This window comes from Benincasa hispida, chromosome 8 (genome assembly GCF_027475165.1).
Source record: "Benincasa hispida cultivar pf3 chromosome 8, pf3_genome.v1.1, whole genome shotgun sequence".
Classification (NCBI taxonomy): Eukaryota; Viridiplantae; Streptophyta; class Magnoliopsida; order Cucurbitales; family Cucurbitaceae; genus Benincasa; species Benincasa hispida.
Window position 1 is genome coordinate 30,194,864 of NC_143485.1, and position 21,418 is coordinate 30,216,281.

The window sequence follows — 21,418 nt, forward strand, 5'->3', positions numbered from 1 at the left end:
TTGGCAACAATGTCGTCACAAAATTACTAACATTGACTCCTTTTCCATCATTTGAATGTACGAGAGTTAGGGTGGTTTGCCATTTTTCTTCTTCTTTATATGGGTACTTTTTACATTGATTTATTAAGTGCTTCCATAAAGTACTAGTTTCACAAGTATTACTATCACATGTGTAATCTAAACCACAATAGTTACACTTGCACCTAGCTTCATCATTAGCACTCACTTCCATTTTTGTGAAATGATCTCACACAGACGAAGTTGGTTTATTAGGTCTATTTCGATTGGAATTAGGAGGTAGGATGGTATATTTTTAGGAGTTTGGCTAACATTAGGAGGGGGGGGGGGGAGGAGGAGGAGGCATTTCATTATTACCGATTCCACTTGCATTACCACTACTACTGTCCATCTACAAAAATAAATGAAACTAGTAAACAACTAATTACACCTACCTATACAATTAAAAAAACAAACAAACACTAGCTTCTCAATTAACTCATAACAACTCATGTATAAAGATCAATCATCAATTACACATAAACAGTATATGTACACAATAAAAATTAAACTATTTTACTCACGGTAAAGTTTGAAAATGGTGATTCAGCAGTGTCTGATTCTGTGTCCATTGTGACGACTTTGAAGAATCTAACTATTCCCGAGACACTGCGAGGTTGAACAAAAATTAATTTATTAATCAATCTACGTTTGAATAGAATAGTGGTTTGTTTGATTAAGGCAAACTGCTAAAATGTTAACATGTGCAAAATGTTAGTCCCTTAGTAATACCATCAAACATGAAGCATGTTCAAACAAACTTTATAACACCTTAATTAAAAAAATTTAAAAAAAAAAAAAAAACTTAGACAACAAAACAAATGAAACCTCTAATAATTTATAATTCAAAACTCTTAACATTTTGTGGACAACACAATAATCTGTACAAATATCTAAAAAAACACAAGAAATGCATACTTCATTGGAAGAAATAGAATCCCAAATCCCAAATAAAACCCCCAAAATTAAATAAAGAAGCAAAAGTACCCAAAATAAAAAAAAAAATGTACCAAAAGCATAAGTTAGTGGAAGCGAGGGGACTGAGGGGAGACCGGACTGGAAACGTGAGGCGTGGGCCGGATCGAGCGACTGAAACTGAGAGCAGTGAAAGGAGGGTTATGTTTTTGGAGTTTGGACTGAGACGAGGGTGAACGAAGCAACTGAGTGAGACTGAGAGGAGGGTTTTCAATTTTTTTTCGTGATGTGAGGGCGACTGGGCGAGGCCGAGGGAGGGCAGATGAATAAGGTATTCTTCAATGGGTTGGTTCAGTGAGCTTTCTTCATATTCCCTTTGATTCTAACTTATTTTGAGTCCCACAACTCAATCTAGAGCACCAAGAGGATAATAGGGAAGATCTTGTGGTGGTCTACACAAGGATTCAGAGCATTTTGCAGCTGGAAATGGAGATTTCATTGGTTCAGCCAAGATATGTTCTTGAAACCCATTATACTCTGTTTTAGCATGTTTCTTTTCAACCAAAATTAATCAATTAGAGTGCTTATGGATCCTGATTTCTTCCGCTGCATGATGTTGTCAATCCAACAATTGGTATCAGAGCATCTTATAAGCATTCAATTCGAATTAATTCTGGTTTGGTGGGTGTTTTGTATGAAAATATGAAACTGCTGTAATGATATGATTTTTGTTTTGGCCTTTAATTTCTCTTTGATTTCCCATTTAAATTTGTAATTGGCTCTTCCTTGATGAGCTTTAATGTCTTCCCAAGAGTCTGTAATTTATTTGGAGTCATTAGAGTTGAAATTAAGCTATAATTCGAAGAAACAAGTGAAGGGGCCGAGTTGCAAATTCTAGATGATCAGCCTCTATTCATATCATTGTTGAGCTTCATTAGCTAAACGATCGTTTAGCTTTATGCGTTATACGATATGAAAGAAAAGCTAAACGATCGTGTAGCTTCGGGTGTTAATCGTTTAAGTGTTGTGCGCTAGACGATCGTCTATCTCGGTAGCTAAGCGATGCGTTGTATTGCTATATGATGGCACTGCACGATCGTATAGCTTCGGATGGGAGCTAAGTGATACGGCGAAGAGCTATGCAATGGCGTTGAGCGATAGCTTACACGATTGTTAACCTTTGATCGGGAGCTAAGTGATGCGGCAAAGAGCTATGCGATGGCACTGAGCGATCGTTTACACGATCGTTTACCTATAAGTGGCAGCTGGGTGATGTGTCGATTGCTATGCAATAGCATTAGGCGATTTCTTACCTCGGGCGCGCGCTAAACGATCAAGATGCGGTGATAAACAATTGGAGCTAAACGATCGTATAGTAAATTGTTCATGCTAAACGATGGAGCTATGCGATAGTGTTTGACACTAAGCGATTGTGTAGCTTCCCCCAGTATTAGATGATGATATTATACGATAGAAGGCAAATACTATACGATCGTGTAGTTTTGATAAGCGATAGGCGTTGGTTGCTAAACGATCAAGTCAAACCCATGATGATGGTCGTCAATGCTAAACAATCTGACTTAGTGAGATTTTGGGCGAGAGCAAGAGAAGCCGGTTTGTCCGGTTCTCTTGAGGTTTGGTCCGGTTCGGCTTCAAATGGTTTGTGGTTGGTTCGGTTCAGACGGTTCGAATCTGGTTCAAGCGATTTTGGAGCGGTTCGTGCGGTGTTGAAGCTGTTTTTGTAATAGTTAGGCTTTTGTTTGCTTGTTTTTGCGAAAACTAAAACCATATCAGTATGTGTTTAATTATTTATGCATTAGATGTATGTTATAATTAAATAAATCTTGTATGTACATATAGTATGCCATTTAAATTTAAAATCTCACCATAGGAAGCATGCAACATGCTTTGAAAGTATGTTATAATTTGTTTTAATATATAGTATGCATGTTAGGGTTTCTTGTATTTAATATAAGTGTTATATTAGATATCGAATGCCTGTATGTTGTGGATATTTAGCATGTCTAAAGTTTTATAAGCTGTTATAAAATTGGGTTAGACATTTAAAATCCATAACGAAGAACAGTTGCATGCTCATGTAGGTTAACCACTTGTTTTAATTAGTTAAAATAGGTCATTAAACTTGTAAAACTAGGGTTGCAAACTCAACCGGTATATAATCTTGTCGAAGGTTTTGGGTATTTAAGTTGACGGTCTATGGAACACCTCCTACCTAGGGATTATGGCCAAATAATTGAGCGTTTGTAACCAGTTTTATGAGTATTCGTGAGCGATATGAGGTAATAAAAGAGTTTATCACCTAGACATTGTAGGTTTAAGTCCATTTATAAGAGTTATACATGGATAAACCACATAGACTTAGGGTTATTTTTATTTAGCCGAAAAAGAACCTAAGTATAAGGTTACCAAAACATTAGAACACTTCAGTGGTAGTGAATAACTTATATATGGTAAAGTTATTAGAAAACTTCAGCGGAAGATTAATAACCTACACGGTATGTTATTTTTAGCTCTCGTGTCCCTAAGAGTTCACAGTCTGGATTTAAGCGGTACTTCGTGTCACCCTAGAAGTGACCTCTCTTCGGAAAGTATTTTTTAGCTTAAATTTAGATTGGGGTGAATGAGGGGAAGTTGTTCGATCAAAGATCAAGGGTATGATTTCAACTGCCATGTCTCCATATAGTTTACACTGTGAGATTCATATGATGCTTCGTGTCACCCTAGAAGTGACCTCCCTTCGGAAAGTGTTTTATATGAGTCAATATCAAGGTGAACAGAGGAAGTAATTCATAGTAAATGGGTGAAGGAAATGTGTCAACATATTCTGCGGTCTCCTCCATTAGTCTGAACCGTGAGATTCCTATATTGCACCTGCTAGTTAGCTTTAAACGGCCTTTTGCTAGTCGTTTAACAACGGCTATCCCTACGGAGGGTTATAACATAGGATTCGGAACAACCCAAGCTTCAGTAAAATGAATAGGATTTTATAGTTCCGTCTTGGGTATTGTTTTCCATTTCAGAGCGATACTCATATCGTTCTATAAGATCCGAAAATGGCAGGTCTACACTTACATAATTATTAAGTGTTAATAATATCTAACCAAAAGTGATACCTAAATGACTATCGGAATATGAGTTATTCTGGAGGTAGTATTTAGTCAATAATGTCTTGATGTAGTATCGTAGCAAAAAAATAATTTTGGGTAAATTATTAAAATTGCTAAAATTTGATTGGATATAAAATTTTAGAATGACAAGTTTAATAATACAAGTGTTGACGTCAGATAAATTTATTAGGGATAATTATGTGAATTAGAAATCAAATTTGAACATGATACTTGTGATAAACGATTTGTGATTTGTCTTAACTGAGGACTTTCCTCCCATTCCTAGCTCTAACACAAACCGAACGATGTATATGATAGATGGGTCAAGGCTAATGATATAGCTTGTGCTTATATCCTCACCAGCTTATCTGATGTGTTGACAAAAGAAGCATAAGGATATGAGTACTGCCAAAGAGATTATGGAATCTCTGCGAGGGATGCCATTAAGTACGTTTACAACAGTCGCATCAAAGTGGGGACCAATGTTTGCGAACATATCCTAGACATGATAGTCCACTTTCATATGGCAGAAGTAAACGGTGTTGTCATGAACAAAAGAAGTCAAGTAGGTTTTATTCTAGAATCTCTTTTGAAGATTTTTCTGCAATTCTGAATGCATTAATGAATAAAATTTGACTACTCTACTCAATGAGCTACAGGCTTACTAGATAATGTTGAGAACAAAGGGTCTGATGCCAGAAGTAAATGTTACTACTGCCAAGAAGAGAGGAATGTCCTCCAAGCCTGAAGTTGCCTCCTTTCGAAGAGTAAGAGTATTCTTGTGAAGAAAGGCAAAGGGAAAGGGAAGAAGAAGCCTACTGGATTGAAAGGCAAGGATAGCGCTGCATCCACTGTAATGATGAAGGGCACTGGAGGAGACACTGCCCTCAACATTTTGTCGAGAAGAGAGCAGAGAAAAGGTAGCCAGGCTAACTTGACCCTGGGACCATTTTCTCAACTCATCTAGTGGGAGAATTTACTACTTGTTTTTAATTGTTAAATCTTGTATAGAACAAATTGTATATATTTTTGGGATAAATGAAATGTTCATTTTCAAAAAATTATGTTTGTTCTAGCAACCTCTGTTGAGAATCAAATTGTTAAAAGCTATTTGTGGATATTCAGATATCTAAATGGCTAGATCAAAGTATAGAAAGTTTAAAAATTTCTAGATCTGACTGTTAACAAAGAGTTGTTGAGACAGATCAGATGTATCTTGCTCAAAGAGTTGAGAGTGCCTCGATGTAGTAGGAAGAAAGTGTGTTTCCTGATCATTATTGAGATTAAGATGCAATCCCCTTATAGTTTTATCTAAAGCCTATTGTATACTAAAATGTTTACAATAATTCTCTCGGCTAAAGTGTTTGAGAATTACCTAGTAGGTCTAAGATACCACCTAGGGCAAGTAGGAGAAATATCAGGTATAGGGATATCGAATGGTAAAAGATGGGTATGGGATGCCCTAGTTTATTGTATTTCTCTATAAAACTCAGAAACTCAGTCTTATATATCAGATGTATAAGTTACCGTTGGAGTTTTAGTCCAAGTGGGAGTTTGTTGGGTTTTATGTCCTAAAACTCGTGGTATGTAAACAATTAAGCTTATTTTGAAAATTCAATAAAGGTGTTATTGAATAGATCTATTGCTTGAGTAGAAATCCAATAAACCTAAAAGTCCCTTGACTATTGGATAAGTACTTGAACTTTATGTGGAGACATAAAGGTGGATCAGGTTTGAGTAAATAGTCAAAATGATCTATAGTATATGGATAAGGTTGGGTACCTTATTCTGGTAATATTATTGGATACGACCTGCTTTGTAGTTGTTACAAGGAGTTGTAAAGTGCTACAAACGAAGTTATCCTAGTTCGTTCACGTTGGACATGAGAAGTGGGGTGTCCTTGTACAAAAGAGTTTATACAATATCGAACAACCACGAAATGTGTCAGTCTTACTTTATAACGTTGTTTACTGTTTAAGACTAACTATTTCAAAGCGATGACCTAGGTAACTTGACCTTAATCCTGAGCTAACTATGAACTTTTGTTTATCTGGGATTGCCCTTAGATTTGAATAGGTGAGGGTTGGCTCAACAACGCTGGCTCAATATGACTGCCATTTCAAGGGTAAGACTAGATAGATAGCTGGGGACATAGGGTGCAAAAGGGAATTCACTCATACCCGCTTTAGGGATAGTCTTCAATGGGTTGGTTCAGTGAGATTTCTCCATATTCCCTTTGATTCCAACTTATTTTGAGTCTCACAACTCAATCTAGAGCACCAAAAGGATAGTAGGGAAGATCTTATGGTGGTTTACACAAGGATTTGAAGGATTTTGCAGCTGGAAATGGAGATTTCGTTGGTTCGGCCAAGGTATGTTCTTGAAACCCATTATACTCTATTTTAGCATGTTTTTTTCAACCAAAATTAATCAATTAGAGTGCTTATGGATCCTGATTTCTTTCGCTGCGTGATGGTGTCGATCCATCACACAGGTCGCTCGTATTTCAGTTAGGTCAAAAGTACCGTTTTACCCCTATAAATACATATTGCTCCTTAAGCTCCCACTGATCCTCCATTGAATAATTGGTTCATAGTCCGACTCGTAAACCATGACCCTCTTGATCAAGAGAGGGTGGAGCCTCTTTATTGAAGACAAGATTCAACACTTAAGAGAACAATCTATCTGCTAACCCTAAGTCGGGTAGGAGTGAATTTCATCTTGCAGAGTTATGTCCCCAGCTATCTATCCTGTTTTATCCTCAAAATGGGAGGCTTATTAAGTAGTGTTGTTGGACTATTCTCACCTATGTAGATCAAATGATCATTCTTAATAAACAGGAGTTCATAGTTAGCTCAGAATTAAGATCGAGTTACCCTAGGTCATTGAAATTTGAAATAGTCAGTTTTAACAGTAAACGGTCGTTATAAAGAAAAGTGACTATTTCGTGGTCCGGTCTTACGCAAACTCATTGCATAGGATGCCTCCACTCACATGACTCTACATAAATGATTTTTGGATCACATTATTTGTATCAGTTACAAATTGGGCCGCATCCAATAGTGTCACGAGGATGAGGTACCAAATCTCATCCATATCCTTATAGACCTTTTTGGTTATATACTAAAACTAGATCCTCTTTTATGTCGCCACATAAAGTTAAAGTATTCATATTATATCCATGGATTTGTTAATTGGATTATAATAGAATGCAATATCAATAACAATTTATTAAATAAGATACTCAATGACACATTTATTGATATATAGAATATGTTAACAATATTTACGAACTACGAGTTTAGGACATTCCCAACAGACCGTACTTGATTTTCAATCATTATCTTTAAGGATTGCCACAATCTAATCACCAATAAAAATTATTCTTTCGAGAATGCGATGATCATACCCCCCACGTTGAAACTCAGCACATCATCCATCTCATCGACGAACTCCTTCATCAATAGTTGATGAAGCAGTGTACTATTGAACACCAAGTCCACGTCAACAAATCATCTTAATATAGTTCTCTTTAACATATCAAGTTGGTTGGCTGTAAGATTTTTCTTTTGAATTTTGTTTGCAGTACAAACATGTGATAGACTATTGACTTGTCCAAGAAACCGATCACTGACAAGTACCTTTAAAACACATTCTATTTCAATACTACATACAAAAATAATATGGTTAGGTCTGAAAATTTTAAACGTACAATATACCTAAACCATTCCTTAAGCATGCAATAGCCATAAAAAGCACGATACTATCATATAACATACCTAAACTATCACCTAACACATGCTATAGTCATAAAAAGGAGGATATTGTCATATTCATGTGTATTCTCATGATACATGGTTTTTTGGGTCTCATTTTGTGTACCAACTTTTGCTCTCATTTCTTATTAAACTGTCACTCTCGCTCATTATGCAAATTTTCACTCTCAATACAAATCGCATTCTCGTCGCCACTGTATCTCATTTCAACGTACATACAAAATACTGGATCGACACAAAGAAAATTAAATTTTCACTAACATTCAATAAACAATCACAAAGACAAATTAAAACATCAGTGAAGACAACCCTAATATTCGATTAAATAAACCAAACAACACAACACGGGAAAATCAAAACTGGGCCACAAAGAATTGATAACAATTGCACATGCAAAATCTCATAGTTCATGAAATTGAAAGAACAATCAACCTAAGCAACTCACCAGAAAAAATGGAACAAAATATGGAGATATCCAAACTCGATTTGCTTTTCGCCTATGCAAAATTGAGAAACCCATAGTTGACAAAACGAATGTGACAAAGAACGAGGGTTAAATTTCGAAATCACTAATAACGTTCCAACAAGGCAAGAAAGCAGTAGGAGAATGCAAGAACGAGATGAAAGGTAAGGTCGACAAACAATGAAAGAAGAGGAAAATTTTTGATTTTTTGACTTTTATATAATCTTTTTCTTAAAAAATATCTGAGGGTATTATAGTTAACATACACTCTTTTTTATTAACCACTGCACGCGTTAGTAAACATGTAATCCAATTACGATTCAACCAATTATAACTACAAGTTAGAAAATAAAGTTTTTTGTATGAATAACCTGCCCCTCACGAACATATGAAATCTAACATTCTGCTTACGTCATAATACAATACCGCATTTTATAACGCGATGACCATATTTGTCGTGATAAAATTTTTCTCTTTAACAAATTGTACGCATTTATAATGTATCACTTTATGGATGATCATGTGTAGCTCTAATGTGATGATCATCTCTATTGCAATAAATTGTTTCTCACCAGAAAACACAACAAGTTGTGAAAAAATTGAGAAAACACAACAGAAAAATTTTATCACAATAGAAATGACCATCACGTTAGAGTTTCGATAGACATGACCATCCTAACACCATACATTATAAAATGTGTTAACGCGCTCTGATGTAAGCAGAAGGTTAAGTTAAATATATTCGTGAGGGACGGATCATTAATCATAAAGGTACTTGTAAATGGGATAATCGAGAAAAAAAAAATTATAGAAAACACTAGCGAAGATGATTATTACAATTACGTGTCAACTTTAATTACAATGGCACCATAAATCCCAAAGGATAAAAGAGCCCTTAATCCAAAGCCTAATTTATCTTTACTGTTATGCCCTCGATTAAGATTCATCAACGCGTGCGCGCCTTTTATTTGTTTTTCTGTTTGCGAAGGAGAAGTAGAGAAGGAAGAACAAGGCTATGGTGAACTGCTTCAGATAAGGAAGATGACAATTCAATCGCCACCTTCGATCCGCTGCCCATGCATTTCTCTCCATTCCACCTTCCATTTCGTCTCTTTCAATTCCCATTATCTTCTCCTTCCTGCAATTTCTCCACCCACTAGAAGAGCGTTCTCTCTTTCTGCATTTATCTCCACCGCCATTTCGACCTTGCCCTCCTCCTCTCTCGCCGCTCCTTCCAAATCCGCCGCGCCGGACTTCTTCGAGCTCCCGGACTCGGCCGGGTCAAGGCGCTGGAGCTTCGCATTGGCTCAGGGGAAACCCCCCTTGACGGAGACCAGGTGAATTGATTTCGAAATTCATCGGGGATGCAATTGGATTGGCATTTTTTGTCGTTGTTCTTCTGCTTATTAGCTTAGTTCTAATCAATCGGTTCGTTAGCAATGGACTTCTAAGTCTAATGGGGATAACAAATTTTTAGGTTTCTCTGATGCATTTGTTATTGTCGAGGATATACCATTCTTAAATGACTCTTAAAATGTCTAGAGGATATGATATCTTCTTTGGTGCATTTGTTATTGGTGTAATCCTCTGAAATATCGATCAGACTTGGGTGATTAATCATTCCCCAAAAACTTGATAGTAACTGCTATCTTTTCTTGAAAAGGTCGTTCCAATAGGATTTCAATATAAACTAATTAGTAACCATCTGCTACCTAGTTCTTTACTGTAAAGCTTTCTCAAAAATCCGTTGATTTCATCTTCAATCTCCTTCTCTCTGACTGAGACCCGCCCTTCTAAGGTATTAATGTTGTTGACTCTGTTTTTCCTCTCCTATAGGACGTAATTTTATGGAGGAATCTTGTGTTTTTATCACCTTCGTTAAGCCAATCATTCTCGGATTTTTTAGTCTCCTTCTGACTTCTCTGGAGTTCAAATCCTACAATACAAGGTTTACTTTTGCCTCTGGCCTTTCTTTTCCTCAATGATGTTACCACCTTCCTTTTCTACATCTAGTCCTCTTATTTTGTCGGTAATAGAATTTCTTTTGACTTCTTTTTTGTCCCCAAAAGAGCTTCTGTTCCAATTTTAAAGATTTGACTTCATTTTCTTGAGCTTCTGACAGAATGAAGTACCATCCTTCTCCACCATGGCTACTCCTCCATAATGACCTAAAATTCAGATATTGTTTCGATTCTATTATGAGATATTAGGAGAAGCTCAAGGAATTTAATGGAAGTACAATCATGGAAAAGCTTCTCAAATTGGCTCTAGCCCCAAATTTGTAAGTAACCACTGAAAAGGAGGCTAGGGATAGGATAGCATAGTATTAGCTTGCTGCTACTTGGCCGATTTACCAACTTTTTCATGCCCACAACCTCTTGATTTGAGCCTCAAAGTAGACTTAACTGACAAGACACCAGTGTGAGTTGAACTCTTCAACTCCCTTTTTTGTCTTGTGGGTTACAGACAATGGACACCCCTTTTTCATCTCTTTATCATTGCCGAGTGAGAAAGCTGACTTTTAGGCCCACAAATTTCTCGATCGTTCGCTCGTCTAATGATGAATAATGTAACCACTGCGTGTACTAGTGAAGAGTCATTTAATCTTCTAATTCTTTCCTAGGCGGTTTTTGATTAACAATTTGGTGGCCTACTTACTTTCTTTGATAACTCTTACAAGTCAGAAATACTTGGAACTAAAAGGAAGAAGGAATAAGGGGCAATTTATCTTTTCCTGTTCGTCTTAAGACTTTATATATATCAAATAATTATGATTTTAAAGTTTTCTTCTAATTTTCCCTTAGACTTTATGCAATTGAATAATTATTTGTATACAAAATTGGAGGGTAAAGTTTTGCCCCACTTTGAAAAAGTTCTGGCATGCCCTGTGAGCAATTTTTAGTCTTTTCTCCATCCCTCTATTGTGATTATTTTTGGACTAACAACATGCTTGTAAAGATTGCATGGGGGTAAATTTTATTACTCGGGTATGAAATCCAGATCATATTCTTAATATGGAGTATTAACGTGAAGGTTGCAGTTCATTACTATGGAAGGTTGGCAGCAAAGCAGGGATGGCGCTTTGACACAACATATGATCACAAAGATGAAAATGGGGAGCCCCTTCCTTTCACATTTGTTCTTGGCTCTGGGAAAGTAAGTCATTTGTTGTTGATATCCTACCATTCTACCTAATTGAATCTGCTTTTAGTTGCAAAGCAATTGACTCTCAATTTTGGACAACGTCGATAATAACATATATGTTCCATTTTTAAGGGAAAAGAAATGTTCACTCCCAATTCCTCTGTTTTGTCATGCATAGTATGTATTTTAAAGAAATTACAACGAAACATTTAGAAATAAAAAGATGGAAAAAATATCAATTTATACCCCTAAACTTAAGGGGTTGTATCAGTTTAAACTATTGAACTAGTATCAATTTACACCCTCCATTATGTTCCATTTGAGAATTCCTTGTATAAAACTTATAATTATATCAATTAAACTCCTAAACTTTTATAAATGAATCGATTTAGAATCTTAATCAGGATTTCCTTTGAGAATTATTCATACTTTTACTCTAATAATTCATTTTGTGTAACCGACATACATGTGAAAATTAATGGATATATGATTATCAAAAGTAAAAGTAATCGTAATGAATGGTCTAAATTGATTGTTTTATGAAAATTTAGGAATTTAATCGACTCAAGTTTCACACGATATTTCGTTATTAATATACTCACGAAAGTTCAAGATTTACATTGGTACCATGGATATTGGATTTAAAAAGAATTTATTTCCGAAGTTGAATTAATTGGAAGGTTATTGCGGGAATGGAAGCAGCTGTGAAATCCATGAAAGTTGGCGGCATCCGTAGAGTCATCATTCCACCATCCCAAGGATATCAGAATACATCTCAAGAACCCATTCCACCCAATGTACGCATTCCTGTTACCCTTTCTTTATTTGGTTCATGCATACTGTCTTCTTTAACCAAGTTGCCTTGTGCTATTTGTGTGTTGTATTGTATCTAGGTTTAACTGTTGTATTGTATCTAGGTTTAACTTTAATCAGTTGCGTATGCATAAAAATAACCAATTTCGATTCTGACGTAGTGGTATAAGTTAGGGTGTTTGAAGATGATACCATTCAAATATTCTGTATCCATATCTCTTTAACTAAAATTATTGACTAAAAACCTTTCATCTCTAGAGCCGTGTTGGATAGACGACTTTGATCGGAGTGGACTATGTGCATAATGCAAAGTGGAATCTTCTTGACATCATAGTTAGAAAAATAATAAGAAAAAAGAAATTTAAATTCTGACATAGCTCTTAATTATCTTGAAATCTCTGGTTGTAGCATCTCATGTTATTCAAATAATCACTTATTAGTTTAACCAATGTATTATATTATTAGTGAAAAAATCATGTTAGCTAGGACACATTAAAATTAAAATCGAGAGTTTAAGACAATAACCTCTTTTAACGTTGAGTGGTTAAATAGACATAACTCATAGGGACTAAATTTATAATTTAAACTATTTATAGCCCCTTTTCTCTTTTTTTTTTTTTTTTTTTTTGGTATAGTTCAAATTTAAGTAATAAACACACTTATATTTAAATCACCTTAGTGATTAAAGTGGAAACTATAAACTTACTTAAGCCACCTTGAATACTTAAATTCTTAACCAAAATCTAAAAATAAGAACTACTTTTTAAAACTTTTTATTTTGTTTCCAAAGCTTGCCTTGATTTTTGAAAACACTTATAAAAAGTAGATAACAAAATAAGAAATCAATAAATAGATAGAAGTGGTAGTTGTAAGCTTAATTTTTAAAATCAAAAACAAAAAATTAAGTAATCATCGTTTATAAGAGCTCATCTTCTAAAATAAGCTAGGACCAGGGTGAAAGGAAATTGATTGGCCACCTACTGTCCTTGTTTAGAAAACAAAAATAAAAGTTAAATATAATTTTTCAATGCTTGATTTGATCAGGTGTTTTTGGATGCAGTACTTTGACAGGCAGAGGCTATTTACCACCATTTTTAATCCAACACGTCTAGCAAATGGTGAAGGTTCAAGCCTTGGAACTTTGATATTTGACATTGAGCTACTTCAAATAAGGCATCTCGCCAAGAAGTTTGCATCTCCGGGTTCCTGAAAACATCCCCTTCAATCCACCGGGGCGAATTTAGTAAGGGTCGGGTTGAAATCTCCTCAACTTTTTGCCCTTTATATGATATATATATATATATATTGGCATAGTATTAAAACTGCTAGTTAATCCGATAGTAGATTTACCTTCTAATTTCCTGTAAATTCATATTCACGTTTCACTCGTTATATTTATTTTTACTAAATTATATAAAACCTCCGTCAATAAACTTTCCAAATCTGCCACTGTAATCCACTCTACTGTTATTATATTCAAATTTTGTGCATTATATCCATATGTACCGAATCTACAACTTCGGAGGGTACAATTTCATATAAGATTGGCTATTTGGACGCTGAGATGATATAGGATGTGGGGAGTTCTAATGTCTGAGGAGTTCTGATGTCTGTGTTTGGGTTTGGGTGTGCAGAGTTGATATGTCTGTGTTTGGGTGCGCATAATTGTTATGTCTAAGTTCATATGTTTGTATTTGGATGTGTAGAGTTGTTATGTATGAGTACATATGTCTGTGTTTAGGTGTGCAAAGTTGTTATGTGAGTGCTATCTGGTTCAGTTTTTATACTCTATAATAATTTGCCAATATGAACACTATTTTTTTTTTAAATCTTATAATCCAGTTATTGTATCCATCCTATTTGGAGTAAGACATTGATTGCATTTTTTTTTTATTCTTTCCAATCTTAAGATATGGTATACAATTTAATTTTATATTAAAATAATTAAAAAAAATGATTACATTGATAATTTATATTAAAATAATTAAAAATGATTATATTAATTATTGAAATTTATTAAGTATAAGTAATATATTTATATTTATTAATTAAGTAAACTGTATTTTTATTGTTCAATCTTTCAAAAATAAAAATCTCACACTTTTGCAAGGTAACTTAGGTAACTTCAATATGAAGAAGCATGTAAACAATAAAAATAAATGAAGACAATGCAAATACTCATAAAAAAAATTTATAACACCAAAAAATGTCAAACAATTCATGTAATATATCCATTATATAGTAACACATCAAAATTAATAACACCAAAAAATACAATTGAAATGGAATTAAAAAAAAAAAAGTAACACATCAACTTTAAACTAATTGAATATTCCGTATTAGTTTGGGCTGCATAACAAAACAATAAAAAAAAAAGTTAGAAAAAATCTAGAAATACTTATAAAGTAGGAAAATAACTAGTTCGAATAGAGAAATACCTATGTTACTTCTATGAAATACGATATGGATGGAGTCCACGGGTTACCAGATCAAAACACAATGAGGCATCCTACCACCCACCAAACAATCAAAAGTTAGAAATTTAATAATATGAAAATAATTTAACCAAACATTAAAAAATAAAGAAGGAAAAACCGAAGTTAAACAACTCACCGGATCGACAAAATAAATATTGGACAGTGAAGGCTCTCAGCAAATAGAGAATGACCAATATTGTTATTTAGGAAAAGTGAAGAGAGAGGGGAGGTTGTTGAACATTAATAACAGCTCCAACAAATATTAAAAAAAAAAAAAAGTGTGACCAACCTTAGAATATTAAGTTTACATCATGAAGACATGAATGAACTCAAATCCAATTAATAAATTGGTTGAGTCATTAATGAAGTGGTTGAATGGATAGTGGGAATACGCAAGTGAAATAAAATCAGCAAACAATCGGAACAGTCATTACTAAAGTTGGTAGGCAGTTTAATAAATGAGATAACTAATAATGCATAATATTGAAAACGTGCAAAATACGCGAGTATGATCAAGTATGTTCAAGCATGATCGAGTATGTTCAAGTACTGAGATGATATACAATACAAGAAAGGAAAATGACGGTGAGATATGAAACACATTCCAAAAATAGGCCCACAAACAATTAAGATCGGTGAGATAGGATAATAGACCTCCAAACACTGAGATGATATACCATCTCATGTTGGGCCCTCAAACAACCCCTATAAGTTTAGCCCATGTACTTTTAAACTTGTATCTATAAATATAATCCCTAAAATTTAAAAATTGTGTATAAGGTCCTCGAGTTTTTTATTTTCTGTTTGATAGATTCCTATATTTTCAAATTTATATCCAATAGGTCTCTTGCTTATATAGTTTAAAAAACGTTAAAAATTAATTGTAATATCATATATAAATCTTTACTTTGTGTCTAATACGTCAAATTTCATTTTTTTTTAAAAAAAAAACAATGTACTATCTATTGTTGACTAAAATAAAATTATAAAGCTCAATGAGAAAAAAACAATAATTATGTTCAATAAAATAATTAATTTAAAATTTTTTTGAATATATCTAAAATCTATTGAATACAAAATTAAAAATTTATGAGTATGTTAGACATTTATGATTTATTAGATACGAATTAAAAAAAATTAGATTTATTAAATACAATTTTGAAAATCTAGAGATTTAACTTGTAATTTAACTGTTATAATTTAACTTGTAATTTAACTGTTATAATAGGTTTGTGGAAGATTTAAATTAAAGAATATTAATTACAAATAAATAAATAAGTAAATAATATATAAATATATTTGAAAGAAATGCGTTAAGTTGCAAATTGAAACAAACAACACATACTTATGTTAACGCAAAGAAAGAATTGAACTTTAGATAGGGGCACGGTTCCATTTTTCCCTACCCAACAAACCACGGGGCCAATGTTATTTTTTTTTTAGTGATTTTTACATTAACCAGAGGTCATATATTTAAAAAATGTTTTAAATTTGACTTTCTTTTTTTTAAAAAAAAAAAAAAAAAAAAAAAAAAAAAAAAAAACTTGTAATATTATTTTTCCACATTTTTTATTATTTTTATTCTCGATTTTTATATAGATTTTCCTATTTTCAAAACTTTCTTAATAATAAAGAGAGAAACTGCATTTATTATGTATAAAGAATATATATTTAATATGATTTTTTCATATTTTCAAATGATGAGAAAAAATGCATTTACTGTTGAGATTTTTTCTTTATTTAATTTAATTGGAGAGTGAAAATGCATTTAATGAAATTTTATTTTTTGTTTTTGTTAGTTTCACTTTTGCGCATTCATGGTTATTTAAAATATATCTCAAAACATTTTGTTAGGTATTTAAAAATATTTTAACTAATATATGAAATATACCACAATATATAAATTAGAGATTGATTCAATGCTTGAAAAAAATCACCATATAATTTAATATATGAAATATATCATGATATATAAATAATATTGGCTTGATATTTAACATAAATCGCAGTATAAATCACAAATTTTATTTACAAGATATATATATATATATATACACACACATTTAAGTAATCAGAAATCCCAACACATCAAAATTTGTATATATCACAATACATATAAAATCTAAATTAAAAAAAAAAACTCTCAATTAATTTTTATATTCTAACAAATACCTTGAAATATTGTCAATATACCTTGGAACATATGTAAAATCAAGACAAGCAGATATTACAATATACAAAATTAAGAGTATATATTGTTTAATCGAATTTTTTTATCGGTCATCACATATAAATCACATATTGACTTAATATCAACATAAATCACAGTATGTATCAAATAAACAATGGTATTTACAATAATGCATAATTCACATATATCAACGGAAGGAATGCATATTCCCTTGGGGTTTATAACATATATATTTAGGGTTAGAAAAAGAAAAAAAAAAAAAACAAAGTTTTCCTCAGTCTTGGTGCAACGGATCTGTATATGCAGCACGAACAAAGTCAAATTCATCTTTCCATCTTCATATGAGGTTTATAACACATAACCTTCCATCTTCATCTCTTATTCTTATTCAGCCATGGCTGCCACAATTTTGTATAGGTGATTGGATCTTGGTTCGCGACACAAACGAAGAGAGTAAACAGTGAATGAGAAAAAGAATCAACAAGAAGACAACTAGTGGCTTACCTCGATGACCCGCGTTCAGCGTTCAGAAGTCGATGATGATGGAAAACGGTTGATGGACGAGTACGAACGACTGATTTTCGATGGGCGAATGACTGATGAATGAGGACAAATGGGGTGCGGCGGACTAGAGAACGGTGGTCGGTGGTCGAATCCGACGGACGAACGGTGGATTGGTGAACGGCAACGACAGCAGTCAGCCGAATCCGACGGTCGAACAGCAAGTGTGAAATCATCGGAAAGAGAAAATGAAGGGAGAAGGAAGAAAAGGGAAATGAAGGAATCAATGATTTTTTTTTTAAAAAAAAAAAAACATCAATGGGTGTGAAGTCATAAGCCTATGCATGAGAGAGAATCACAATTATATATATATATATATTTGTGTGGGACCAAGAGCTAAATTGTAAATGGCCACTGGTATTAGTGAAAAAAAAAAAAATCTAATAAGCCTTTTAAATATATATATATATATATATATATAAATGAAATGTTCAAGATATTAATGTAATGTAGCCCATATTTTAAGGTCTTCTATGTCGAAACCCTTTTTGATATAAAGATGAGCAGTTTCAAATATAACACTCAGACCTAAACATTAGTACAAAAGATTTTGTAGAAATACAAAATTTTAGATTTAACTTTTGGAGTTTATCATGGATAGACTTTGTTATATTTTCAATTCTTTAAACATTTTGTCATACACTTAATTATTAGAAAAGTGCTGCCTATTCTATTACAATTACTCTATAAAGATCGAATAAACATATAAATATAGTCGATTTGAATTGTGCCCCCTCACCCCCTGGCTAGCAATAAAACTCATATATACCTCATGTATCTATATAGAAGCAACCAATATCAAGATTATTATATTGCCAACACGAGCATTACTAAACTATTCATTTATCAATTATAGTATCAAAGCAAGATTTTGATTTGATAATAAGCAAACGTGTAACCATCTGCTGGACGTGTCTATTAATACCATAAAATATCTAAATGATCCACTTGTTGGGTTAATAGGTCCACATATATCACCCTGAATTTGTTCTAAAAATGCAAGTGATTCAATCCCCACTTTAGTTGGTGATGGTCTAATTATCAAATTTCCTTGAGAGCAAGCATCACATGATAATTCATTAAATTGAATAATCTCCTGACTCTTCAATGGGTATTCATTTGAATTCTTAATAATTATTCTCATCATTATAGACCTTGAATGACCTAATCTGTCGTGCCAAATTGTAAATATGTCTGGATTCATGAACTTCAGGTTCATTGTTGCACATGTTTCAATTACTCGTACACGAGTCTGATATAATCCAGACGATAAAGCAGACAACTCTTTCAGTATAAGTTTTTTATATGAGACAGTAGATATGATATAAAGATACTTCATATTATTCTTTTTATCAATTTCAATATGATAACCATTGCAACGTATATCTTTAAAACTAAGTAGATTTCTCTTTGATTGACTAGAAAACAATGCATTGTCAATTATAAATTTTGTTTATATACACAAAACAATATTGCGTTTCCAAAGTCTTCAATTACGTTTGCAGAACTTGATGTCGTATTGACTTTTGTTTCCAACATTGTCAATTTTGAAAAATATTTTCTACTTGTAAGTATTGTATGTGTAGTTGCACTGTTTGTCAGATATAGATCTTCTTTACTCTTTTTTGAGTCACCCAACATATGAAAATGATTCAAGTTTCTTCATTAAAAGAAAATAATTACAATAAGAAAAACAACATTTATAATATATAAAGGTTAAAGTCTACTAAGAGAAGAAAAAACATGGAGATAAATAATAATAATAAAAAAAAACATTGAATTTAGATATTTTCAAAATCAAAGGAAACATTTGATGTTCCATCAATTATGCTGATTTTCTCTTCGTGAGATTCAAATAAGTCTGCCATATCCAAATTTGTCATATGGGATGAGTCAAATATGTCATTATCCTGGTATGCAAAATTTCACATTTTCCTTTTTTTTTCCTTCCGGGAGGCTTGATAGAGATCAACTAACTGCTTTGACGTACGATAGATACGTGACCAATGCCCAATCATTCCGCATGGGAAGCATTTATTTTCAACACTTTTTGAACTCTTATCTTGTAGAGCTTTTCCTTTATGATCGTCATCTTGTGTGGTTTTCTTGAATTTTGAATGATTAGAATGACCACCATGAAAATAATAATTATTTATTCCTTTACCACGATCACGACCTCGACCACGATTATTAACATTCACAACATTCACGTAAGGGAATGGTGTTGTTCCAGTTGGTCGAGATTTATGATTTTTCATTAATAATTCGTTATTTTGTTCGGTCATGAGAAGACATGAAATTAATTCAGAATACTGTTTAAAACCTTTCTCTTGATATTGCTACTGGAACGTGTTCGAAATATAGAAAAATGTCTTCTCTAACATATTGATTTAAAATTTTGGAACCTCAAGTGCATCAATTTACGATGAGCTTTAGGAAGAAAAATTGTTTTCCAATGATCACATTTTTATAACATCCAAGTGTATTTTGACATTAAACATTAATCACAAATAATATTACCATTAATATCAAAAGCTACAAATTCTAATTTTATAATATTTTCGTAGTAACATAATTACAAAATATTATATTTATATTAGAAATTTAATATATATCAAATATGTAAAACAACGTTTAATTTATTAATTATAACGAAGAGAGAAAAACGACATATTTTTAGGACCTACCTTTAGCGAGGAAAATGATAGGAGCTCGTGCTGATAACATCTTGTAAATTTGAGGAACACAACGACGCACGACGAAACATGAATATGGAGAAAATATAATATAATAATAATATTCAATAAAATAAATATATATTGAAATAAATAAAACATAATATATATAAATTAAATTAACAAAATATGAAATAAGGAATTTATCTAAAATCTTCATTTTCCCCAATTTTCTTGAATTTTGCCCAATGTATGTCTTTCAATATCCACCAAATGCCGTTAGTTTTAGGCAATTTGGAAGGTAAGGAGTGGATTACATGAGAGGTAGACCACACTTTGGAAAATGAAAGCATGACACATGGTCAATAGTTACTAAGCATGAGCATTTAATGGACATCTATTGTCATAATATTTATAATACACGTGACTTTTGATCCAATTTTGATACTTTCTTGATTATTTTTTTTAATTCTAAATATTCATGTTTTCTATTTGATTTTTCAACTTCCAAATTTTAGGAAATAAAATGATGGAATATGTGTAAGGAGAATAATCCAAATGACATTGAAAAAACTATAATGGTAATATTACACTAAATTTGGCAATCTCTATGCCTTGGAAAAAGATTGATAATAGAAGATTTGAGATAGCTGAAATAAGAAATTTGGCTTATTCATTGGAATGTTCAAAACTAATTATGACTTACATTTTTGTAACTCCAATTAATTGTAAAATTAATTGTCTTTGGCTTCATTCCACCCCTTGAATACACAACTATTCTCTTGTTAATTTTCAGTTCACTTAAATTAATAAACTACTAATTTTTTTCAATAAATTCACAAGTTCAATTTAATCTACTTAGTCACAAGAGTTATGAGCATTAAAGGCAAGGTTAAAAGATTTTATAAAAAATGAAGAAACTTGTTTATAAATATTATAAAATATCATTATCTATCAGTAATAGACTTCGATAGACATCTATTAGTGAGTGATAGATCATGATAGTTAACTATCAATGGACGATAGACCGTGATAGATATCTATAAGTCATCATTGATATTTTACTATATTTATAAATAAATTGGTTTATTTGTCATCATTTGAAAACAACTCCTAAATTAGATTGCAATATATTTATTGTGAATGTGAGTGAAATCCGTGTCCAACACGGGTTTGAAATTTTATAAGGTAATGTGTTTGAAACTTTTAAAGAAATAT

At 32.6% G+C, this 21,418-nt stretch overlaps 1 protein-coding gene across 1 annotated transcript; it reads left to right on the forward strand.

Annotated features, from left to right (window-relative positions):
• Window positions 1-9,267: 9,267 nt before the first annotated feature.
• Window positions 9,268-13,793, forward strand: LOC120082815 (FKBP-like peptidyl-prolyl cis-trans isomerase family protein). The gene is given in 5 exon segments (XM_039038140.2): window positions 9,268-9,618; window positions 9,621-9,676; window positions 11,373-11,495; window positions 12,164-12,280; window positions 13,357-13,793. Coding segments are annotated over 5 exon segments (684 nt in total). The 5' UTR covers window positions 9,268-9,380; the 3' UTR covers window positions 13,507-13,793.
• Window positions 13,794-21,418: the final 7,625 nt, after the last annotated feature.